Source organism: Panthera pardus, unplaced genomic scaffold (genome assembly GCF_024362965.1).
Source record: "Panthera pardus isolate Hobbes unplaced genomic scaffold, ASM2436296v1 HiC_scaffold_24, whole genome shotgun sequence".
Classification (NCBI taxonomy): Eukaryota; Metazoa; Chordata; class Mammalia; order Carnivora; family Felidae; genus Panthera; species Panthera pardus.
In genome coordinates, this window is record NW_026526810.1 from 24,235,127 (window position 1) to 24,254,009 (window position 18,883).

Below are 18,883 nucleotides of genomic sequence, written 5' to 3' on the forward strand. Positions count from 1 at the left end.
ATTTTGATGAGGTCCCAGTAGTACATTTTTGCTTTTGTTTCCCTTGCCTCTGGAGACATGTTGAGTAAGAAGTTGCTGTGGCTGAGGTCAAAGAGGTTTTTGCCTGCTTTCTTCTCTGGGATTTTGATGGATCCTCTAGGATCTGTTGGAAGTGCTGCTAGGATTTTGATGGCTTCCTGTCTTACGTTTAGGTCTTTCATCCATTTTGAGTTTATTTTTGTGTATGGTGTAAGAAAGTGGTCAGGTTCATTTTTCTGCATGTTGCTGTCCAGTTTTCCCAGCACCATTTGCTGAGGAGACTGTCTTTATTCCTTTGGATATTCTTTCCTGCTTTGTCAAAGATTAGTTGGTCATACGTTTGTGGGTCCATTTCTGGGTTCTCTATTCTGTTCCATTGATCTGAGTGTCTGTTCTTGTGCCAGTACCATACTGTCTTGATGAGTACAGCTTTGTAATTTAGCTTGAAGTCCGGGATTGTGATGCCTCCAGCTTTGCTTTTCTTTTTCAAGATTGCTTTGGCTATTTGGGGTCTTTTCTGGTTCCATACAAATTTTAGGATTGTTTGTTCTAGCTCTGTGAAGAATGCTGGTGTTATTTTGATAGGGATTGCGCCCTTCCACTTTTTGGACATTCAGTTGTTAAAAAAAAAGCCTCTGTCATTACCAGTTTCCTTGTGAAGGGTAGAACTGGTTAGGATTTCCAGGAGTTGTACTTATTTTATATTTATTATTACTTAGGTAATATATGAAATCTATTATTCCAGGAGATTTGTGGTAGTTTGTGCTACTTAATACGATCTAGGAATAGCTTACCTTTCTTTACAATCTTCACTTTGATTCCTGTAACACTCTCCATAAAGCACTAATGTATTTTCCACTTCCACTGAGCACTTACTGTCGGCATACTGACCTTAGTCCCTGTTTTTCCCTCCAGGGTCATCTAGTAGCAGACACCCAAATCAGGCAACTCCAAAGAAAAGTGGATTAAAGAATGGCCAAATGAAGAATAAAGATGACGAGTGCTTTGGGGATGATATCGAGGAGATCCCAGACACAGATTTTGATTTTGAAGGGAACCTGGCCCTTTTTGACAAGGCAGCTGTGTTTGAAGAGATTGATACCTACGAGAGGAGAACTGGTACCCGTTCCCGGGGCATCCCAAATGAAAGGCCTACTCGGTACCGCCACGATGAGAACATCCTGGAGTCGGAGCCCATTGTCTACCGGCGGATCACTGTGCCCCACAACGTGAGCAAGGAGTTCTGCACTGGTGAGTCGCACCAGGTCCGCTTCCCACCGGCTGCTCTTCCCTCTCCATTATGCCTGAAACACAATGACCTAGATTCTGAATCAGAGGCTTGCAGTAGGAATTAACTAAAGTGGCTTTGCGGTTGGCTTATTATCATTGTCTCTTGGGAATTGTGGCTAATGTAGCATCCTACCTATCACAGCATAGGGTAGGGGGCTGATTTCATGTCCATTTATATCCTACATCTGACAGAACCTGGTCTGCTCTTTATTTAGTGTGTTGTGATTAACAACTAAAGGCATAGGGGCCAACTAATCAGATCTTTGACTTTTCACTTTGGCTTGCCTATTACACTGCCTTTACATTTTACCAGAGGTTCAACTCTGATTCACTAGTTGTTTGTTGGGGTAAAAAAACAGTTGGAGATGGATGGTTGACACCATTGGCTAAAGTTAGGGTTTTAATAAATTACATTTGTTTACTATGCTGTCCTTATCTCCTAGAGCCCTGGTCATCTGGAAGTTTGGCTAGTCCTAATTCTCATGTAACCAACTAGTGCCTGGGTAGTCACCTAGGTCACTATATTGGGTAGTCTAGTCTATTACCTCAGTGGTTTTTAAGTTTCTTTTTCTTTTTCTTTTCTTTAAATGTTTATTTTATTTTGAGAGCGAGCATGAGCGGGAGAGGAGCAGAGAAGGAGACACAGAACCCCAAGCAGGCTCCAGGCTCCAAGCTGTCAGCACAGAGCCTGACGCGGGGCTTGAACTCACAAACTGAGATCATGACTTGAGCTAAAGTCAGACGCTCATCCAACTGAGCCACCCAGGTGCCCCAAGTTTCTTTTTTTTATATGAAATTTATTGTCAAATTGGTTTCCATACAACACCCAGTGCTCATCCCAACATGTGCCCTCTTCAATGTTCATCACCCACTTTCCCCTCCCTCCCACCCCCCCTTCTCAGTTTTTTTTTAAAGGTCTCTTATGGTTTGCCTCCTTCCCCTCCCCCATGGTCTTCTGTTAAGTTTCTCAAGATCCACATAAGAGTGAAAACATATGGTATCTGTCTTTCTCTGTATGACTTATTTCACTTAGCAAACACTTTCCAGTTCCATCCACGTTGCTACAAAAGGCCATATTTCATGCTTTCCCATTGCCAAGTAGTATTCCACTGTGTATATAAACCACAACTTCTTTATCCATTCATCAGTTGATGGACATTTAGGCTCTTTCCATAATTTGGCTATTGTTGAAAGTGCTGCTATAAACATGGGGGTACAAGTGCCCCTATGCATCAGCACTCCTGTATCCCTTGGATAAATTCCTAGCAGTGCTATTGCTGGGTCATAGGGTAGATCTATTTTTAATTTTTTGAGGAACCTCCACTCTGTTTTCCAGAGTGGCTGCACCAGTTTGCATTCCCACCAACAGGGCAAGAGGGTTCCTGTTTCTCCACATCCTCTCTAACATCTATAGTCTCCTGATTTGTTCATTTTAGCCACTCTGGCGTGAGGTGATATCTCAGTGTGGTTTTGATTTGTATTTCCTCTTTTTTTTTTTTTTTTTTTTTAATATTAGGATCTTTTCTTCAAACGTGGCATTTGAGGCAGATAAATGCAGCTGTGGAGAAGTGGTCTTCTTCACCCCTCTCCCTGTCCCTTCCACCCCAAACCACATTATTATCTGGGCTTCTGGGAATACAGTTTGAAAACCATTGTTACTGAAGGATCTTAAAGAACAAAGGAGGAATCATAATCATTTTAATTAAGTAGAGAAGGAACTAAGTACAATATTCATTTTGGTTTGAGGGTTTGAATATAGGGAATATAAATCTAGAACAGTAGTAGCAGTTATAGGAAGTATTATGGAGATGACTTAATTACATTTGGAGCAAAATCAGATGTGGTGTGGCTTTTTTGTAGACAGTAATAGGGTTTTGATGTATTTGGTTTGCTGTATAGAAATTTGCATGTGCTTTCCACGCGAAAACAAAAAATAAGCCGACTCTCAGGCTAAGAGAGATTACCAAGTTATTTTCCATCGGTCACTGGCAGATTCTGGTGGGCATGCCTCTTTACTAAGGTAGTTTCCCGAAGTGGCACTGACAGTGTAACTTGCTGAACTCCTTTGATTTTTACCACCTATGCATAGGCAAACAGCCTAGCTCAGAATCAGGCTTAATTTGCCAGATTTTAAACTTTTCAAAGGCAGCTGTCATCCAGCAGGTCTGATAGTACAGATTCTGCTATTTATCTACCCCTATGGCTCCCCTTTTTTACTGCCCTCCTTTGTAAAATAAGCTGCCTCTGCTGGTGGCTCTCTGAGCTGAGGTGATTGGGCCATGCGGTATGTCATTTCCCTGAAATCCCTGAGCTTGGGGAGATATAGACTGCCTTGGAATGAAGTGGCTAAAAGGGAGGGAATGATAGACTCAGGAAAGATTCTCAGATCTAAAAAGAACCTGAGAAAACATTGCTAGAGTAGGCAAAGGGGAGGGGTGGGAGTTTTTGCCTACTATACATTCCACCTCCCTAACTTGATTTTTGCACCTAGTTTAATTTAATGACCGAAGTAAAAAGTTCCCTCTCTTAGGTGAAACTTTTCCAGAATTGCCATTAACAAACATACTACAAACCCCATGAGCTGGTCCTCAGCCAAGAACTCCGGTATGGCGGCTTGTGTATAGTGACCAGTTGTACCTGACTGAGGCATGACAGTGAGAGGAGGAGAGGCCCTGCAGCTTCATGCCATCTGGTTTTCCTCTTTGTCATCAATAGTGATCAGGAATGCAAATGAAACCCTTTTGCCAAGCAGGGTCTATGCTTGAAGTGGAGCAAGCAAGCTGTTGCCTTGCAGAGCAGCTTCTCCTACAGGTGGTTTTCAACTCTGCTCCAGGAACAAGAGACAAGCCTCAAAGTAGGTTTTTTTTTTTTTAATTTTTTTTTTTAACGTTTTTTATTTATTTTTGAGACAGAGAGAGACAGAGCGTGAACGGGGGAGGGTCAGAGAGAAGGAGACACAGAATCTGAAACAGGCTCCAGGCTCTGAGCTGTCAGCACAGAGCCCGACGTGGGGCTTGAACTCATGGACCGTGAGATCATGACCTGAGCCGAAGTCGGCCGCTAACCGACTGAGCCACCCAGGCGCCCCTCAAAGTAGGTTTTTACTGTTATTCAGATAGTGCATGGCTGGGGACACTTTTACACTTGGGTTTACTATGCAAATGTTACAGTTAGAATAAGGCAGACTATCTGGAATAGGTGGGGGAATAACCTAAGACCATCAAATGTTAGTGTTAAGTTACTTGATCACTTAGTATGATTTTCTCATGTTACACATGAGGACATTGAGACCCAGAGAGATAAAGGCTCTTATAAACCTTATCTGTTATATTTCATTTTATCTTCCAAACGTGGATACGTTAAAAAGGAAGAATATAGTATAAGAAGAGAAGGGCATGTAATAGCAAAATAGACTGCAGTCGTTTCTTTTTAGTATTCCCTCAGGAATGGGCCAGCTTAGATCAGCCTCTGTGGGGAGTGACTTGGCTGGCTCCCCAACTAGCCTTTGAGCATTCGTGTCCTAGAACCCCAAATACCTTGTTTTCTGCTAATCTCCAGGGTAGCAAAAGAGCAACAACATGTTTACTACCCATTTGGTGATGGCTTGGGTTTTGGGATTCTGACAGCTTGCTGCTGGTATCCAGCACACTAACTGCATGCTAAGTGGTGTCAACTGTTTCTAAGCCGTTATGCTGTCATTGCTTACACTCCTCTTGGCAATCCTCTGCCAACTGTGTGTGTGTGTGTGTGTGTGTGTGTGTGTGTGTGTGTGTGTGTGTGTGTGTGATGGGGGCAGTGTTCTAAAAGGTCTGTTGATTGGGAAAACACGTTCAGGAAGCAACTAAATTTAGCTCTTTGTTTAACCCAAATCTTTTCTCTCTGGAAAGCCTTTTTGAGTCCTTTGATAGTGCTGTTTCCAACAGTCACAGATTGTCAGATATTCCTCCACTTGGACTTACCCTGCTAAATAACGATATCCAGGAGTCATACACTTGTGTGTTAAGTTTGGCTATAAATAGTGTGAGATGCGTGTGCGCTCTCTGTGTTCGGTGGTAAGCGGTCCCCAAAGAACACTAGTTAGGAGAGAGATAAGGCTTCGAAGAAGAATCTTTGCTCAACATTCATAATACTCTAAAAGAAATACTTACGACCATTCGGTCAGAATACTGTGCTTATTTTGTGTAAGTGACTCTAAGACCTTGCATTCGTTATTAAAATGTATCAGAAAATGGAAAGATACCATATATGCCTAGAGTCCTGTGAGCGTGGACATTAATTGCACTGGATATTGAGAAGCAGGAGAGGTCCTGAAGGCTGGGCTGATGAGGGATGGCTTCACAAAGGGAGCAGGACAGAAGCCTTGAAGCACTGGGCAGTCTTCACTAGGCAGAGAGCAAGAGGAGATGCGTGGGTGGGCTGGTAGGTGCTGGTGAATAGTGTGAAAGAGCCATGGGAGATTGGCCATTGGCTGGTTTGGCCAGGGCACTGAGTTTGCATGGGGGACTAACAGGAATTAAAAATACTTTGGACCGGAGCACAGAGCCTTGTGTGCATATGCTGTCCTTGTCCTATGCCATAGAGAGCAGCTTAAGGGTTCTGAAAATGACATTATCTCAAATCTCTTTTAGGAAGACTTTTAGTCTAGGAAGACTGGTCTCATGATAGAATTCAGGGTACAGTGGGAGGACAGAGGGACGAGAGCAGCAAGACTGGTTGAGCTCTGGACATAACTCATTACCAGAGGTTTGGGGCTCTGAGTGGAAGGAAAGAGCTGTGAGAGAAATGGTACAGAGGAGTGTGATGGTTGGAAACAGGTAGAAAAGTGTTGAGTGGGCGGGAGTGTTGAAAGGCATCAAGCCCGTGGGGCAGGAAGAATGGCCGTGAGCGTCTAGTGGTAGTTAGACTGTGTAAGTCTGCAGTGGGCCAAGTCTGCATGGTTTTGTGATTTTTCTGCCCGCAGTGCTTTGTGGCTCAGCTCAGAAAAGACAAGCAGTAGAGTTACCTCACTGAGAGAGAGGTCAGGGAGTTAATGCAGGCTTCAGTGAGGAGGCATCTGTAGAGTCAGAGAGCAGAGTTATAGAGCCAAATAGGGGCTACTGAGCCTATTTCCTTCTCTGTAAAGTGGGATAAAATTGTCAATTAAATGAGATCATGTGGAAAAGCAGCTAGTACAATGCCCAGCTTGTGGTCGTTAGTCAGTATTTGACTTCAAATAGAATTGCAAAGGCTGCCTCAGTAAGGTTATTTCAAAGCATCTACGTTTATAAAATTTCTACCACGTGCTAGGCACCGTTCTAGACCCTCTGGGTAAGTCATTAGTCATTGTCTGCCACCTCAGGGGCCTCAGGAGTAACTAAATGTGTAAACAAATAATAGAACTGTGTACAAGGTTTAGAGGCGGCAGAAAGGGGATGGTGGGGACCTGTTTTAGGAGAAGCAACATCATTGTGATCAGTGTCATAGTATTGAAAGTTCATTGGGTATTTATGATGACTATGTCACGGGCACCATTCTGAGTACTTCACGTGCTTGTCACAGTTTTCACAGCACATCTGTGAGACTGCCCTGTTCTCCTCGTTTTGTTATTATCCCCATTTTGTTGGCATTAAGTGGTCCAGTAAACCTTTCAGTCAGGAATGACTTTAAAGTGTCTCGAATTCTTCATTTCCTGAGTTCTAATAAATTCTTCTTGGGTATATTTATTTAAGAACCCTTCCTATTGGGTAGAATTCTTATTTAACTTCTGCCATTTGTTTTCTACTATGTAGCCTCCTTCAGCCCTCTAGTATTTAGAAGCCCAGATGGGAGGCAGTGGGGGGGGGGGGCTGTTGGTGCAGGCCCCGAATCTCTGCAGTTGTCCCATTTGCTTTGTCTGAAGGATGTTTCTTTACCACCATACTATCTGCCCACTGAGATTTGAGGAGCAGCAAATGTATGAGGAGGATGACCGGAAATGAGTTACTATTTACTGTCTTGCAAAACGATCAAGTCAAAGTTTAAGTGGGGCGCTCTGGTCTGAGCTCCCTTTGCGTCCATTACCACTTACCCATGCCCATGTGTCTTGGTAAAAGCAGTTCTGGTTCCTACTTCGAAGGGGAGCTGCTGGTGAAGTCACAGTTGGTTTGTTCCTGCTGCTTTATGGCTTGCCTCTTTACTCTTCCCACCTTGGCTAGCGGAGTCTTTGAGCTTCAGTGGGGATGTATCTTGCTGTCAGGACAAGCTTGACCTTCGGCATTTCAGGCTGGCAGTTGTCTTCCACACCGGCGTTCCATTTCTGCCTCTGAGCTCTGGCTGCCTGCTTCTGCCTCTTGTCACTGAGAGTCCCTTAAGAAGTATTCTAATCCTTTCAAGACCAGGAGTGTTCTTCTCTCTTGAAGAACAGGTAAACAGGAAATCTGCTTTGGGTTTCTATGTGTGTTCAGTAGGAATTCAGGAAGAAATAAATCTCTGAGTTTAGAAGTGGCCACTGAAGAATTTGACCATAAGGGTAGTGAGACTTCCTTCAGCGCTTGTGCTCCTGAGAGCTACAGGGACACATCAGGAAGTAAATTCTAGGAAATGTTCTGGATCAAAACACCTGCACTAATACACCTGTGCTGTGCCAAGTGCCACCATAATTTTGCACTGAACAGAGTTGATGAACCTAGTTTTTTAAAATTGTGTCTCTGCTAGCAGACTTCCTCGACAGTGACTTGGTTGATTTTAGGAACCTCAGATTCTAACAGAGTTGAGGGAGTAGTCAAACCCTTTAGTATGTTGTCCTTCAGAGTTTGGGGGCCTGGGTAATCAGGTAGATACTTGTCTTAGGCCTGAGGGGCTTCGTTGTAGTCATTGGCAATCTCATGAGGTTTTAGAGCAGTATTGTTAAGACAGGTGTCTTGGCTAGACCCTTCCCCCAGTAATGAACATTTGTGCTTCCTACAGTCTTTGCATGGGAAAAGGTCTCATGACAACTTTTGCAAGAGTTTTAATTTAAGAATTTATTTTAGTTAAATTTTTTAAAATTTATTATTTTTTTATTTTAGAAAGTGCAAGTGGGGGGGGGGGGTGGAGAGAGGGGGGAAGGGAGGGAGGGAGGGAGGGAGGGAGTCTTAAGCCGGCTCCACATTCAGCTTGATCCCATGACCCGGGGATTATGATCTGAGTTGAAATCAAGAGTCGGATGCTCAACTGACCAAGCCACTTAATTTAATTTCACCAGGTGCCCCTTAATTTAAAATTTAAAATTTAAACTAAGGCCTGGAGGGTCCGGAAACTTGGTATATATTATGACCTCACAACTGAGCTTTGATATATCAAAAGCTGCCAGTTGGTCATTTTATTGTTTTTTTTTTAGAAAATGATTTGGTCTTTGTGAATGTGACCACTTTGCCAATATGTATCGTCTTCCCATTTCAGAGCCACAGGTGTCTAGCCAGAGTGAGGAAGGAGTTTGATTTCAACATATGCACCATCCACCATCCTCCTTAAATTCGACATATCGCAGCTAAGTCAGTCGTCCCTTCCCAGCATCCTTGCCTCTTTCCCATTCCTGTTCCTTTCAGTGCAGTCGCCGTTCTTTAAGTGCCTGGCATAAAATTTGCAGCCACCTTTGCCTCTTCCTTCTCATAAAAATTCATGACTAGAAAGGATCCCAGAGGCCATTTTTCTTCCTTCCTCCCCTCCCCTCCCCTCCCTCTTTCTTTCTTTCTTTCTTTCTTTCTTTCTTTCTTTCTTTCTTTCTTTCTTTCTTTCTTATTTCTTTCTCTCCCTCTTTCTTTCTTTCTCTCCCTCTTTCTTTCTCTCTCTCTCTCTCTCTTTCTCTCTCTCTCTCTCTCTCTCTCTCTTGCTTTCTTTCTTGAAGGCAGACTGTAACATGCAGCACCTCATTTGGTCTCAAAAGCTTGACTCCCCTATGTTCTCCTACAAATGGACCTTGAGAGCTTGTTTGGAGGCTCTAGCAGGGGAGCCACCCGTATACCCTTGACCCAAGAACGGCCCTCCTCTATTGGGGAAGGTTGTCCTCTTCACCCAGCTCGCAGCTTCAGGAGGGATGCACATGGAAAGGTGAGGAAGAAAGGGGACACCTGCCTAGCCAGCCAGACCAGCCAAATCAACCCTGGAGATCTGTGGGGTGACAGATGTCATTAGCCCACGTGCCCTCACGTCCTTTTTTTTTCCTAATAGCAGATGTAGTGATTCCTTCTGTAGCAGCCCTGGCAAGGAACTTTTGTTTATCCTCAGTATTCATTTTGGCTTCAGGCTCTCCTATTCTTACAGAGTCGCCCATTGAAATGGTCATGGCTTTTTAGTTTCTTGTGCTACCCCACAGGTTCCCTGTGTCATCTGATACCAGTTCCACATAGTCTTTCTGTCTTCGTTAACTTCCCCCTGCATAAAACAACTTGGCCTTTAAAGCCTTCTGAACTCTGGGCCCGCCTGCTACTCTAAGCCGGCCTTCACGTCAGCACCGGGGCTGCAGGAAGGGAAGTGTTCATCTGCACGTGTCACACAGATTCCAGCCTCTGGACTTTTGTTCATGGTTCCTCCCCACCGCATCTGGAGTACTCTCTCTCCTGTCATTCTGGCTACAATCCTGCCTGTCTTTCAAGGCATAGTTCAGATTGAGAATTGATACCTATCGCCTGCAGCCCCTGATTTGAAATCGATACATTACACTTGTGCTCAAGACCACAGTTCAGTCTGTGTATTCTCTGGTATCTGCACATATTTTTTGTTTTCAGCTAGATCATAAGACTGTGGGAACAGGGTCTTTTTTCATGTTCTTTGTATTTACTCTGTCTTTTGCCACTCCCCACCCCACCACTGGCTTGATGCGTTGTTACTCTGCCCACATTCGTTGGTCCTATTTGAAGGCACTTAATTAACTTTCTCTTTTCTACCCCCCAACTTTTTTACGTTGGAAACAATTTCAAACTTTCAGAAAAGTTGCTAGAATAGTATAATGAACACCAATGCGCTTTTCCTTTAGATTCACTTAACATTTTGCCACATTTACTTTGTATATAAATGCATGTACACACCTGAACCTTTGAGGTTTAGTTGGAGCACTCCTACTTCCTTCCATTACCCCTGCTTGCTTCCCTGTGGGCTCAGCATGGTGCTGTGTGTACAACCACACGGTGAGATGGCTCTCAGGAAACTTTTAACCCAAACGTGTCCTCATGTTCACTCCATATCCACAACTTTCCAGTTGTCCCAGTAGTGTCCTTCGTAGCTGTGTTTATAGTCAGCAGTGGTGCATTACAATTAGTTGTCATCTCTCGTTTGTTTCCTTTTAACCAGGACGATTCCCACAACTTTTGTTGTCTGTTGTGATATGGACATTTGTGAAGAGTCTAGGCCGGTTGATTTGCAGTATACTCCTTAGTTTTATTTCCTGATTGATTGTTTCCTCTTGATGTGATTCGTGTTAACACATTTTTCCCAGGATTTTGGTGGGGCTCTGTTCTATTCAGGGTATCACATCATAAGAATAGGCAGTGTCAGTTTGTCTCACCACTGGGGCTGACTTAATCACTTGGTAAGGTATTGTCCACCGGATATCTTCTTCATAAAGCTCCTTCTCCCCTTCATAATTAAGAAGTAATCTTGTCAGGAAGTCCTCTACACCCTTGAGTCCAAGGCTTGTTCCAGTGGAGCTTTAACTTGAAGGAATGAGGTCCATTGTGGACAGGGCGTTGATCTAGTTGTTGTAAATGGAGGAAGGAAGACGTGAGGAGAGAATCCAAAACCTCTTACCCACACTTAACCTTTGGTTACAGCTGGGCTGTTGTCCAGCTGCAGAATGGAAGGCGCTGAGGCTGTTTTATAGGTGTCCTTTCCCATTCATTCATTAATTCAACACCTATTGATGTAGACCCTCCACCAGGCCCCGTGCTAACACTGAAGGTACAAAGAAGAACAGGTTACAGCAGCAAATGAGACATACATGGTCCCTGCCTTCATGGAGTTTACAGTCTGGCAAAGTAGATAGTCTAAAACAAAAAACAAAACAAAAAACAAAAAAAACCCCAGTTGTTTACAAGTTGTATTCAGCACAGTGAAGGAAATAAACAGCATGCTGAGACTGAGGGCTCTTTAAGCTGAGACCTGAAGAATGAGGAACCAGCCTTGAGTGTGGGTAGAGCATTGGAAGAGAGAAGAGAGGCCCCAGAGAGGGGACAGGCTTCCTGAGGCCAGAAGGGAATTGAGGTGTTTAGGAGCCAAAAGGCAGCCAAGGTGCCTTGGAGCATGGTGGGAGTTGGGATTTAAGGTGAAAGGGGTAAAGTGAACAGGGCCCAGATCATGGGCCCTAATAAAGAGTATTAAGAGTATTTAGGCTTCCTGTAACACATTCTTCTTTCAGGGATACACTGGACACCAAATTTCATTTTGTGGTAGCTTTAATGTAAATCTACAGGGGCTTTCTTGTACACTGTGGGTCTGAGGGTATGAACTTACCAGTGGTTTGTACTCCAAAGAAGAACCAGTGTGTTTAACTATAGAGAACAAACCGATGGTTATTAGAGGGGAGGTGGTATGGGGATGGGTCAAGTAGAATGATGGGGATTAAGGAGTGCACTTGTTGTGAGGAGCACTGGGTGATTAAAACAAAAACTTCAAAACAAAACCCAACCAGTGTGATATTGCCCCACAGTTGAGTGACCACCACAAAGTGGAATCCGCATTCATAGCCCCGGAGAAATCACCATGCCCGTTAATGAGCTGTGCTCCTCGTTGATAAGACCTGGGATGCACACAGCCTTTCTAACCAAAGGGCCATGTCTGTGTGAGGATTGAGTTTAGATCTGAGATGACACTTTGTGGTGGGAGCCTTGTTACATAACCGAAAGGCTGGGAGGTTTGAGGGACAGGGAGGGATGTACATGCAGAGGCCGCTGGAGAAGGTTTGGACATGGTGCTTGAGGGTGTGAGAATGTGTATATATGTCCATAAGGGAGGCAGAGGCCTGAAATAGTATGTAGTGGAAGGAGCCGTGTGGAAGTGACAAAGGCCTGAAGAAGGGGAGGCCACAGCAGGCACCGGGCTGCTGGCCAACGAGGCTGTATTGCTCTCGCAGCTTTATGCTGCAGAGTGAGCTCCTAGCCTGTATGGGGTGTGCCTGAGTCGTTTTCCTTGATACCTTAAGGTTAATTAGATCCTAAGATGTGCTCTTCTTGTCACGAACTGGCTATAATCCTGTCCCCCTTTCTGGTTTCGCCGACAGCTGTAAAATACATACTAAGAGAAACCCTACCAACTGATCTCACTGCTTTGGTTCCTGAACAATAAGGATCCACCTTCCAACCCAAACATAATTAGGCTTGGCTCGTGTTCAGGTTTGGCAGTGTTATTGTTTGCAATTTACACGCTATGTTCTTGGTTCCCTTCCTTTGGAGTTTATTTTATTCCCTCTGCCTGTTTCTGATAAGCCAGTCTGACTGGTTGGACTTTGTGTGTGAATGTGGAAAAGGAACATTTCGTGGTGCTTGCACATTCCTTTCAGAGAAACTGAGTAGGGTATGGTGGAATCCTAGACCCTGTAACTGGCAGACTGAGCAGGAAGGAATCCCGGCCTTGTCTTTCCCTAGGCTACAAAGTGTGCCGGTTCGTCAGCGGTGACCCCCTCACCCCACTTCCCCGGCCCAGATCCGTGAGAGGCTGGTCATTGATGTGCAGCTCTCTGCTGAAGCATTTAACCAGCCAGGGTTTGGGGTAAGCTCTCCTCTCCCTGTACTGTGAGTTCTGTACCCTTCAGTGCCGAGGAGACAGGTAGCAGAAAATGCTCAGTCTGCCTCCAGAGAGCCCTCAGAATGGGAGAGGGGGTGCACCTGCACACAGCACACGACGTAGACCCAGAGAGAAAGCTTGATTTGTAGGGTGGCAGGCTCAGACTCACTGCCTTGATCCGTTTCAGATCCAACAGAAAGCACATAACTGGGTGAAGAAGTGCACAGGCTCGAGGGAAAGCTCTCTCTTGCGTGACTTTGCAGGTAAAGAGGGGTTTGTAGTAGGCGAGTGCATGGCTTGTCTGACAGGTTAGGGTTGTTAGTGACTTATGACTCTGAGAGTTCACTGGACCTTTTCACACCGCTATCAATGGTTCCTAATTAGTTCTGATAATATGTGCGTGTCTGGAACAGGCCGTAAAAATGACTGTTTTAATCAGCTGTTGACATGCAAGGTCAGGCTGCAGCCTCCCTAGAACTGACATTTCAGAGAGTGGGAGAGGAGACAGCCTGTGTTCCTAATGGCGCTGTTTGTGCCAAGGCGGGAGTAGGACTCAGGCAGGTGGAGGGGTTCGGTTAACCCGCAGGATAGTGTCAATGTGGATGTGTAGACTTCTTGTATTATCATCATTACATAAATTATTATTATTTCACCTTCCCTTGAGAGGATGTAGACCTTGGTGCTTTGGGTTCAGTCTTTGTGCTTGGGTTCCTGTTGTTCAAATGTACCAGTCTCGTTCTGTGTGGTTTTAAGAATCTGTGTAGGCAGGACTGGATCTCTGGTAGAACTTCAAGAAATTATTCCTGAAATGATCAGTGAGGAAGACAAGTTTTTCTGTAGAGGGTTCTGGAATCAGTAGGATAATGATGAACTTCTTGACAACTCCTACCATAGAGTTAGGCCAGACCAGAAATAGCACCAGGATTGCATCATGTGTATGTTTGAGTACTTGATGAGAACCCACCTCTGTTGATGAATGTTGCTGAGACAAGTTGAAGGGGGGGGGGGGGCCAAAGAAGTGAAAGGTTTTATTTCCCTGCTTTGAGGAGTTTACAGTCCAGTATAGATGAAGACACAGGATCTAAAAAGGCACCTGATCCAGCCAGACAAAACTAGTTACCTGCAATCCCATGATGCCTTGCCAGTTGGAGTCTGTGTGTATCAGTCTGTTGGTCCGTAGGGCCAAGATGGGACTCTTTGGCAAAAGTCTGCTCCCTTGGGGCCAGTCCAGTGGCTTCTAGTATTTGTAAGGTGGCATCGGTTGTCAAGATGAGCTGCCCATTACAGATCACAGTTTTTTACTTCGGCATTTCTTTCCTGTCCTGGTTTTCCTGGGCCCTGAAACAGCTCCTGGTGTGTTGGAACTGATGCAGGTAAGACTCTTTCAAGTGTACCAGCTACTGCAGACCTCGGCCTCACGAAACCAGATACTTTCCATGGTGTACTTTCAGTGACTGTGATTCTCCCTAACATTTATTGAGTTTTTTTCTTTATGGCAAATAAAATGTTGAAGATTCTTGTCAGTAGCTTGCTTTTTTCTATGTACTCTTTCCCTGAGGTAGAAGTGTTAGGTTACACTCAACCCCAGATGGGGAGAAAATGACAAATTATTTGAGGAAACAAGTTGCTCGTTGAATTTCTTAAGCAAAGAGGAAGGACAGAGTAGAAGAGAGGAGGAGGAGGAGGAGGAGGAGGAGGAGGAGGAGGAGGAGGGAGCAGATGGGAGCAAGTCATCCGGCCTAGACAGTGAGCAGCAGGGAGCAGAGTGTCAGGAGGCTTAGCGTCTGTTCCACTTCTGGGGAAGAAGGAGGGAGGGGCCTGCTTGTGAGGACTAGCCCCACTGCCAGGGATGGCGTTCCCCCCACTTTGGGAAAAGCGTGTTCCCTTCTGACGTGGCCGATAGGTTGCTGTTACAGGCTGTGCCGCCTTTTCTGGGTAGTAACAAAATTGATCTTGGTAGACTTGGCTTTTATGGCTAAAGCTAAATTGCTAAGAGCGCTGAAGCTCGCCTCTGCTCTTTGGTAACATGAACAAGTTGTTACTCCCTTCCCGTCCACTACTTGAGCCCTGGAGGGCTGCATAGCACACCCCGGTCCCGATCAGGCAGATGGGCCAGGGGAGGGTCGGTCTTAGAGTCTGGGCTTTCACAGAATCCTGGATTGAGTACACCCACTTGTGGATCTGGTTTCCTATTATCACTTACCCTTTCTCTCCTCACCTCCTTTTGAACTGCAGACTCGGGCCTGGTTGTCCCAAGTGTTTCCTATGAGCTGCATAAAAAGCTGTTGTCTGTGGCCGAGAAGCACGGGCTGACTCTGGAGCGGAGACTGGAGATGACAGGGGTGTGTGCCAGTCAGATGGCATTGACCCTACTCGGAGGACCCAACAGGTAAATAAATGCCTCCAGACCGGCAGGAGACAGAATGTGGGCAGGTGCTGCTCGCCGAGGAGTTTGTCAGTGTGAGTCCCTCTGTGAAGTCACTTTCCTGGGTGCTGCGAGGGGTTTTTTGCCCCTCTTAACCCTTTGACCCTTTCTCTCCCTGATAATAGCTGGTTCATGACACTCCTGCTGGCCACCAGAGGCCTGCCTTCTGTGAGCCTTTAGAGACGCAGCCTTTGGCACTTGTCATTCACTTCAGACAGACTGGGACACAAATCAACCCCAAGTTCCATATCTGAGAACTTCTGGAGCCACCCTGACAACTGGGTGTGAGAGCTGGAGTTCGGTGCCTTCCTACCTGCCCTTGGGCCCAGATATCAAGAGCAGTGCTTAATTTTATTTGTGGTCATTTACTGAGATCATGCATCAATCCTTGTGCTAGGACTAGGGACACAAAGAAGAATGAAATACTGCTCCTGCCCTCCGGAAGGCTGGTGAGGTCTCCAGAAAGTACGATGCTATGGTAGAAGAAACAAGAACGTACAGGAAGCCACAGTCCTACTCCAGGCTGGGCAAGTCAGTTGTCCTACCTGGAGCAGCAGCATCTAAGCTGCGTCCTGCGGAGAAGGGGGAATTCACCGGGGCAAGCAGGAAGGGAGGGCAGGAGCAGGTGTCGGGACGGAGGGAAGGCGCCGAGGGCAGAGGGAATTGAGGGCATGGGAGTGGCCGGGATCTGGAAAGTCACTCTTGTGTGGCTGGAAAGTAGGGCTTTGGACCAGCTGAGCAGTCGGGAGCTGCCGAAGAAACAGCAGTGTGGGGGCAGGGTGCGGATGTCCTCACCAGGTCACATTCCTCTCCAGCTGGCTTCTTGGGGCCGGTTGTCCTTGTGCCTGTCTTCTCCCTGCGTTGGAACTCTCAGGAGGCCACCTCCAGCTCCTTTGCAGCAGTTGCTGGTTTTCCTTTGAGAAAGATCACCACAGCCAGTAATCTTTGTCATGTGTGTGGGGTCCCATATGGTTTATCACTGTGCTTGCACAGCAGTGTTGAATTTGATCTTCATAACTTCACTTCGAAGGTAAATCTAGCCTGGTGTTTGAGGCTGAGCAGGCTGAGGCTCACAGAGCTGTAAGACTTGCCACGTTGACACTGCTGGTACTTGGTGGAGCCGGGTCTCCCGCCCACCTAGGCCCGGACTCTGCCCCCTGCTGTGGGGTAGGCGGTGCCATGGTCTGCTTTGAGTCCTGACAGGGTGCCTCTGTGAGAGGAAGAGTCCGTTTCAGGAACAGACACGGGTGAGTCAGACGCCACAGCGCAGCAGTATCTGTCCGAAGGGAGAAGTACTTGTCGTATTTCCTTAAGATGCAAACATAATGGGGGAAATGAAATGGTTTGGTGTATAGGTAGAGTGCATTGTTAAATTCCCTAGAATTTATTTGGAGGACAGAGGTTTCCTTTTTGACTTGAACAGCATCTGTCCTCTTCCTCCCTTTGGGAGAGTAGGTGACGGTCACTGCTAAGCAGGGACCTGAGCCTGTTTTTTGCTGTCCGTCTCTAGTTGCCTTCTGCCCTGGAGGCAGAGCGTACTGTCTGTGGGTTGGGAACAGCTCCAGAGTGAATCCTCCAAACCTCCTTACTTGTGGCTCAGCTTTGAATGGCAGGAGCTGGAAATGACTTCGTCAGGAAGTGGGTATCCAAGGGAGCTGCCAGCCTAGGAGACCAGGAAGCCCCGAGCCTGCTGCCTCCTCTGTGACCAGTGCTATAATGTGTCAGGCCCTGTTTAAATGCTGTCTATACCTCCATTGATCCACACAGCGTTCTAGGGAAGAGGTACCATCCGTACCTACGGTGTTGCCCTTATTAGCTTACTGGCAGCTTGGTAAAGAGAACTTGGTTTGGCAACTGATTGAGGATGATTTAGAACTGCCATTTTCAGTACTTGCTGTGAGCTTCTTAGGAGTTGAGCCAGAGTAATCCTGGAAGACGTGAGCCTTGAGCTGGATCTCAAAGAAAACGTGGGTCAGAATTTGACAAGGAGAAACAGGAAGGAGCCTTACAGGTACAGGACAGAGTGGGGCCAGCCTTGCTTCAGTGGAACAGCATGTTGGGGAAGAAGAGTGAAAGCTGTAGAGGTAGAGAAGCGTCTTTGCTAAGCAGGATTTGGACCTCACAGGACACAGAACAGTTCAGTGGTTTGATCGGAAAGCAGTGTTCTGGCAACCGTGTTATATGGAACGAGATCTGGGTGAACTGCCTAGTGAGAGGACCCAGCAGATGAAATGACACTGATGTGTGGGACAGGGCCAGTGCCACCCTGTAGACCTGGGATGCTGTGGATTTTGGCCCCCTCGGGACCTGGGACTGTAAAAAACCCTGAGAGCAACGGGTGCTCTCGTCTGGTTTAGGGTGCAAGGGATTGGCAGGTCTGCAGCTGATAGCGCTTATTTACCTCTGTTCCAGGTTGAATCCCAAAAATGTTCACCAGAGACCTACAGTGGCCCTGCTGTGTGGCCCCCATGTGAAAGGGGCTCAGGGGATCAGTTGTGGAAGGCATCTAGCCAACCACGATGTCCAGGTCATCCTCTTCCTGCCCAACTTTGTGAAGATGCTGGAGTCCATCACCAACGAGCTGTCTCTCTTCAGCAAGACCCAAGGCCAACAAGTATCTAACCTCAAAGGTGAGCATTTGCTAGGGCTGGGCTAATATGGCAAGCCCCCGCGCACCCACCTACCCCCGCTCCGCCCCCTCTTGGAGCTTGGTGGTCTGGTGCTGCCGCCCAGTGGTGGCATGTGGAAAAGCACCACAGGTGTAAAGTCTGTTCTGCCTGGAAGTTTTCGTGCATAAAGGAAGTACTTAGGGTATTGACCTGCCTACTTCCCATCCCTTCACTGTCCTCCCTCCCACTTTTCATATGGAGAGCTGGGGACCCATTTGTTCATTTTACAAAACAGGCACTACTCCTGACACTGAGGATGTAGCAGATTTTTTTTTTGTTTTGTTTTAAATCCATGCTTCATGGACTTAGGTTCTGGTTAGGACAGACAAAGAGACAAATAAGTAACGTTTCCATTAGGTCAGGTGGTGGTAAGTGTTATGGAGACAAAGCAGGGAAGGGAGCTAGAGAGTGTTGGGAGTGTTCGAGAGCTGGATAGAGAGTAGCATAGACCTTTTAGCGTCTGGTTGTAAAGAAAGGACCTGTGGATCACTATAAGGGTTTGAATGTTAACCCTGGGTGAGATGGAGAATCACTGGAGGAATAAGTAGAAGGAAGATAGAATCCATCTCAGGTCCCAAATGATCATTCTGGCTGCTGTTTGGAAGTAGACTAGAGGTTTACAAAGAGAGGTGTTAAGAGGCTCCTATGATACACTGGAACACAGACTGGTGATTCTGGTAGAGGAGGTGAAGGGTGGTTGGTTTCTAAATCAGTTTTTAAGCTAGAGGCTGCAGATTGGATATATGCGATGTGACAGGGAAGGGTTAAG

The 18,883-nt window shown here is 46.1% G+C and overlaps 1 protein-coding gene across 5 annotated transcripts in view; it reads left to right on the plus strand.

Moving 5' to 3' along the window:
- Nucleotides 1-18,883, plus strand: part of EDC3 (enhancer of mRNA decapping 3) — a 60,308-nt gene that overhangs the window by 37,100 nt on the left and 4,325 nt on the right. For all 5 annotated transcript variants that reach the window (XR_002077869.2, XM_019441458.2, XM_019441457.2 and 2 more), the window contains exons 4-6: nucleotides 934-1,269; nucleotides 15,256-15,409; nucleotides 17,858-18,075. Coding sequence is in view for 4 of the 5 variants with exons in the window: in XM_019441458.2 (XP_019297003.1) it covers nucleotides 934-1,269; nucleotides 15,256-15,409; nucleotides 17,858-18,075 (708 nt within the window). In the remaining variant the exon portion in view is untranslated. The remainder of the gene's footprint in view (nucleotides 1-933; nucleotides 1,270-15,255; nucleotides 15,410-17,857; nucleotides 18,076-18,883) is intronic.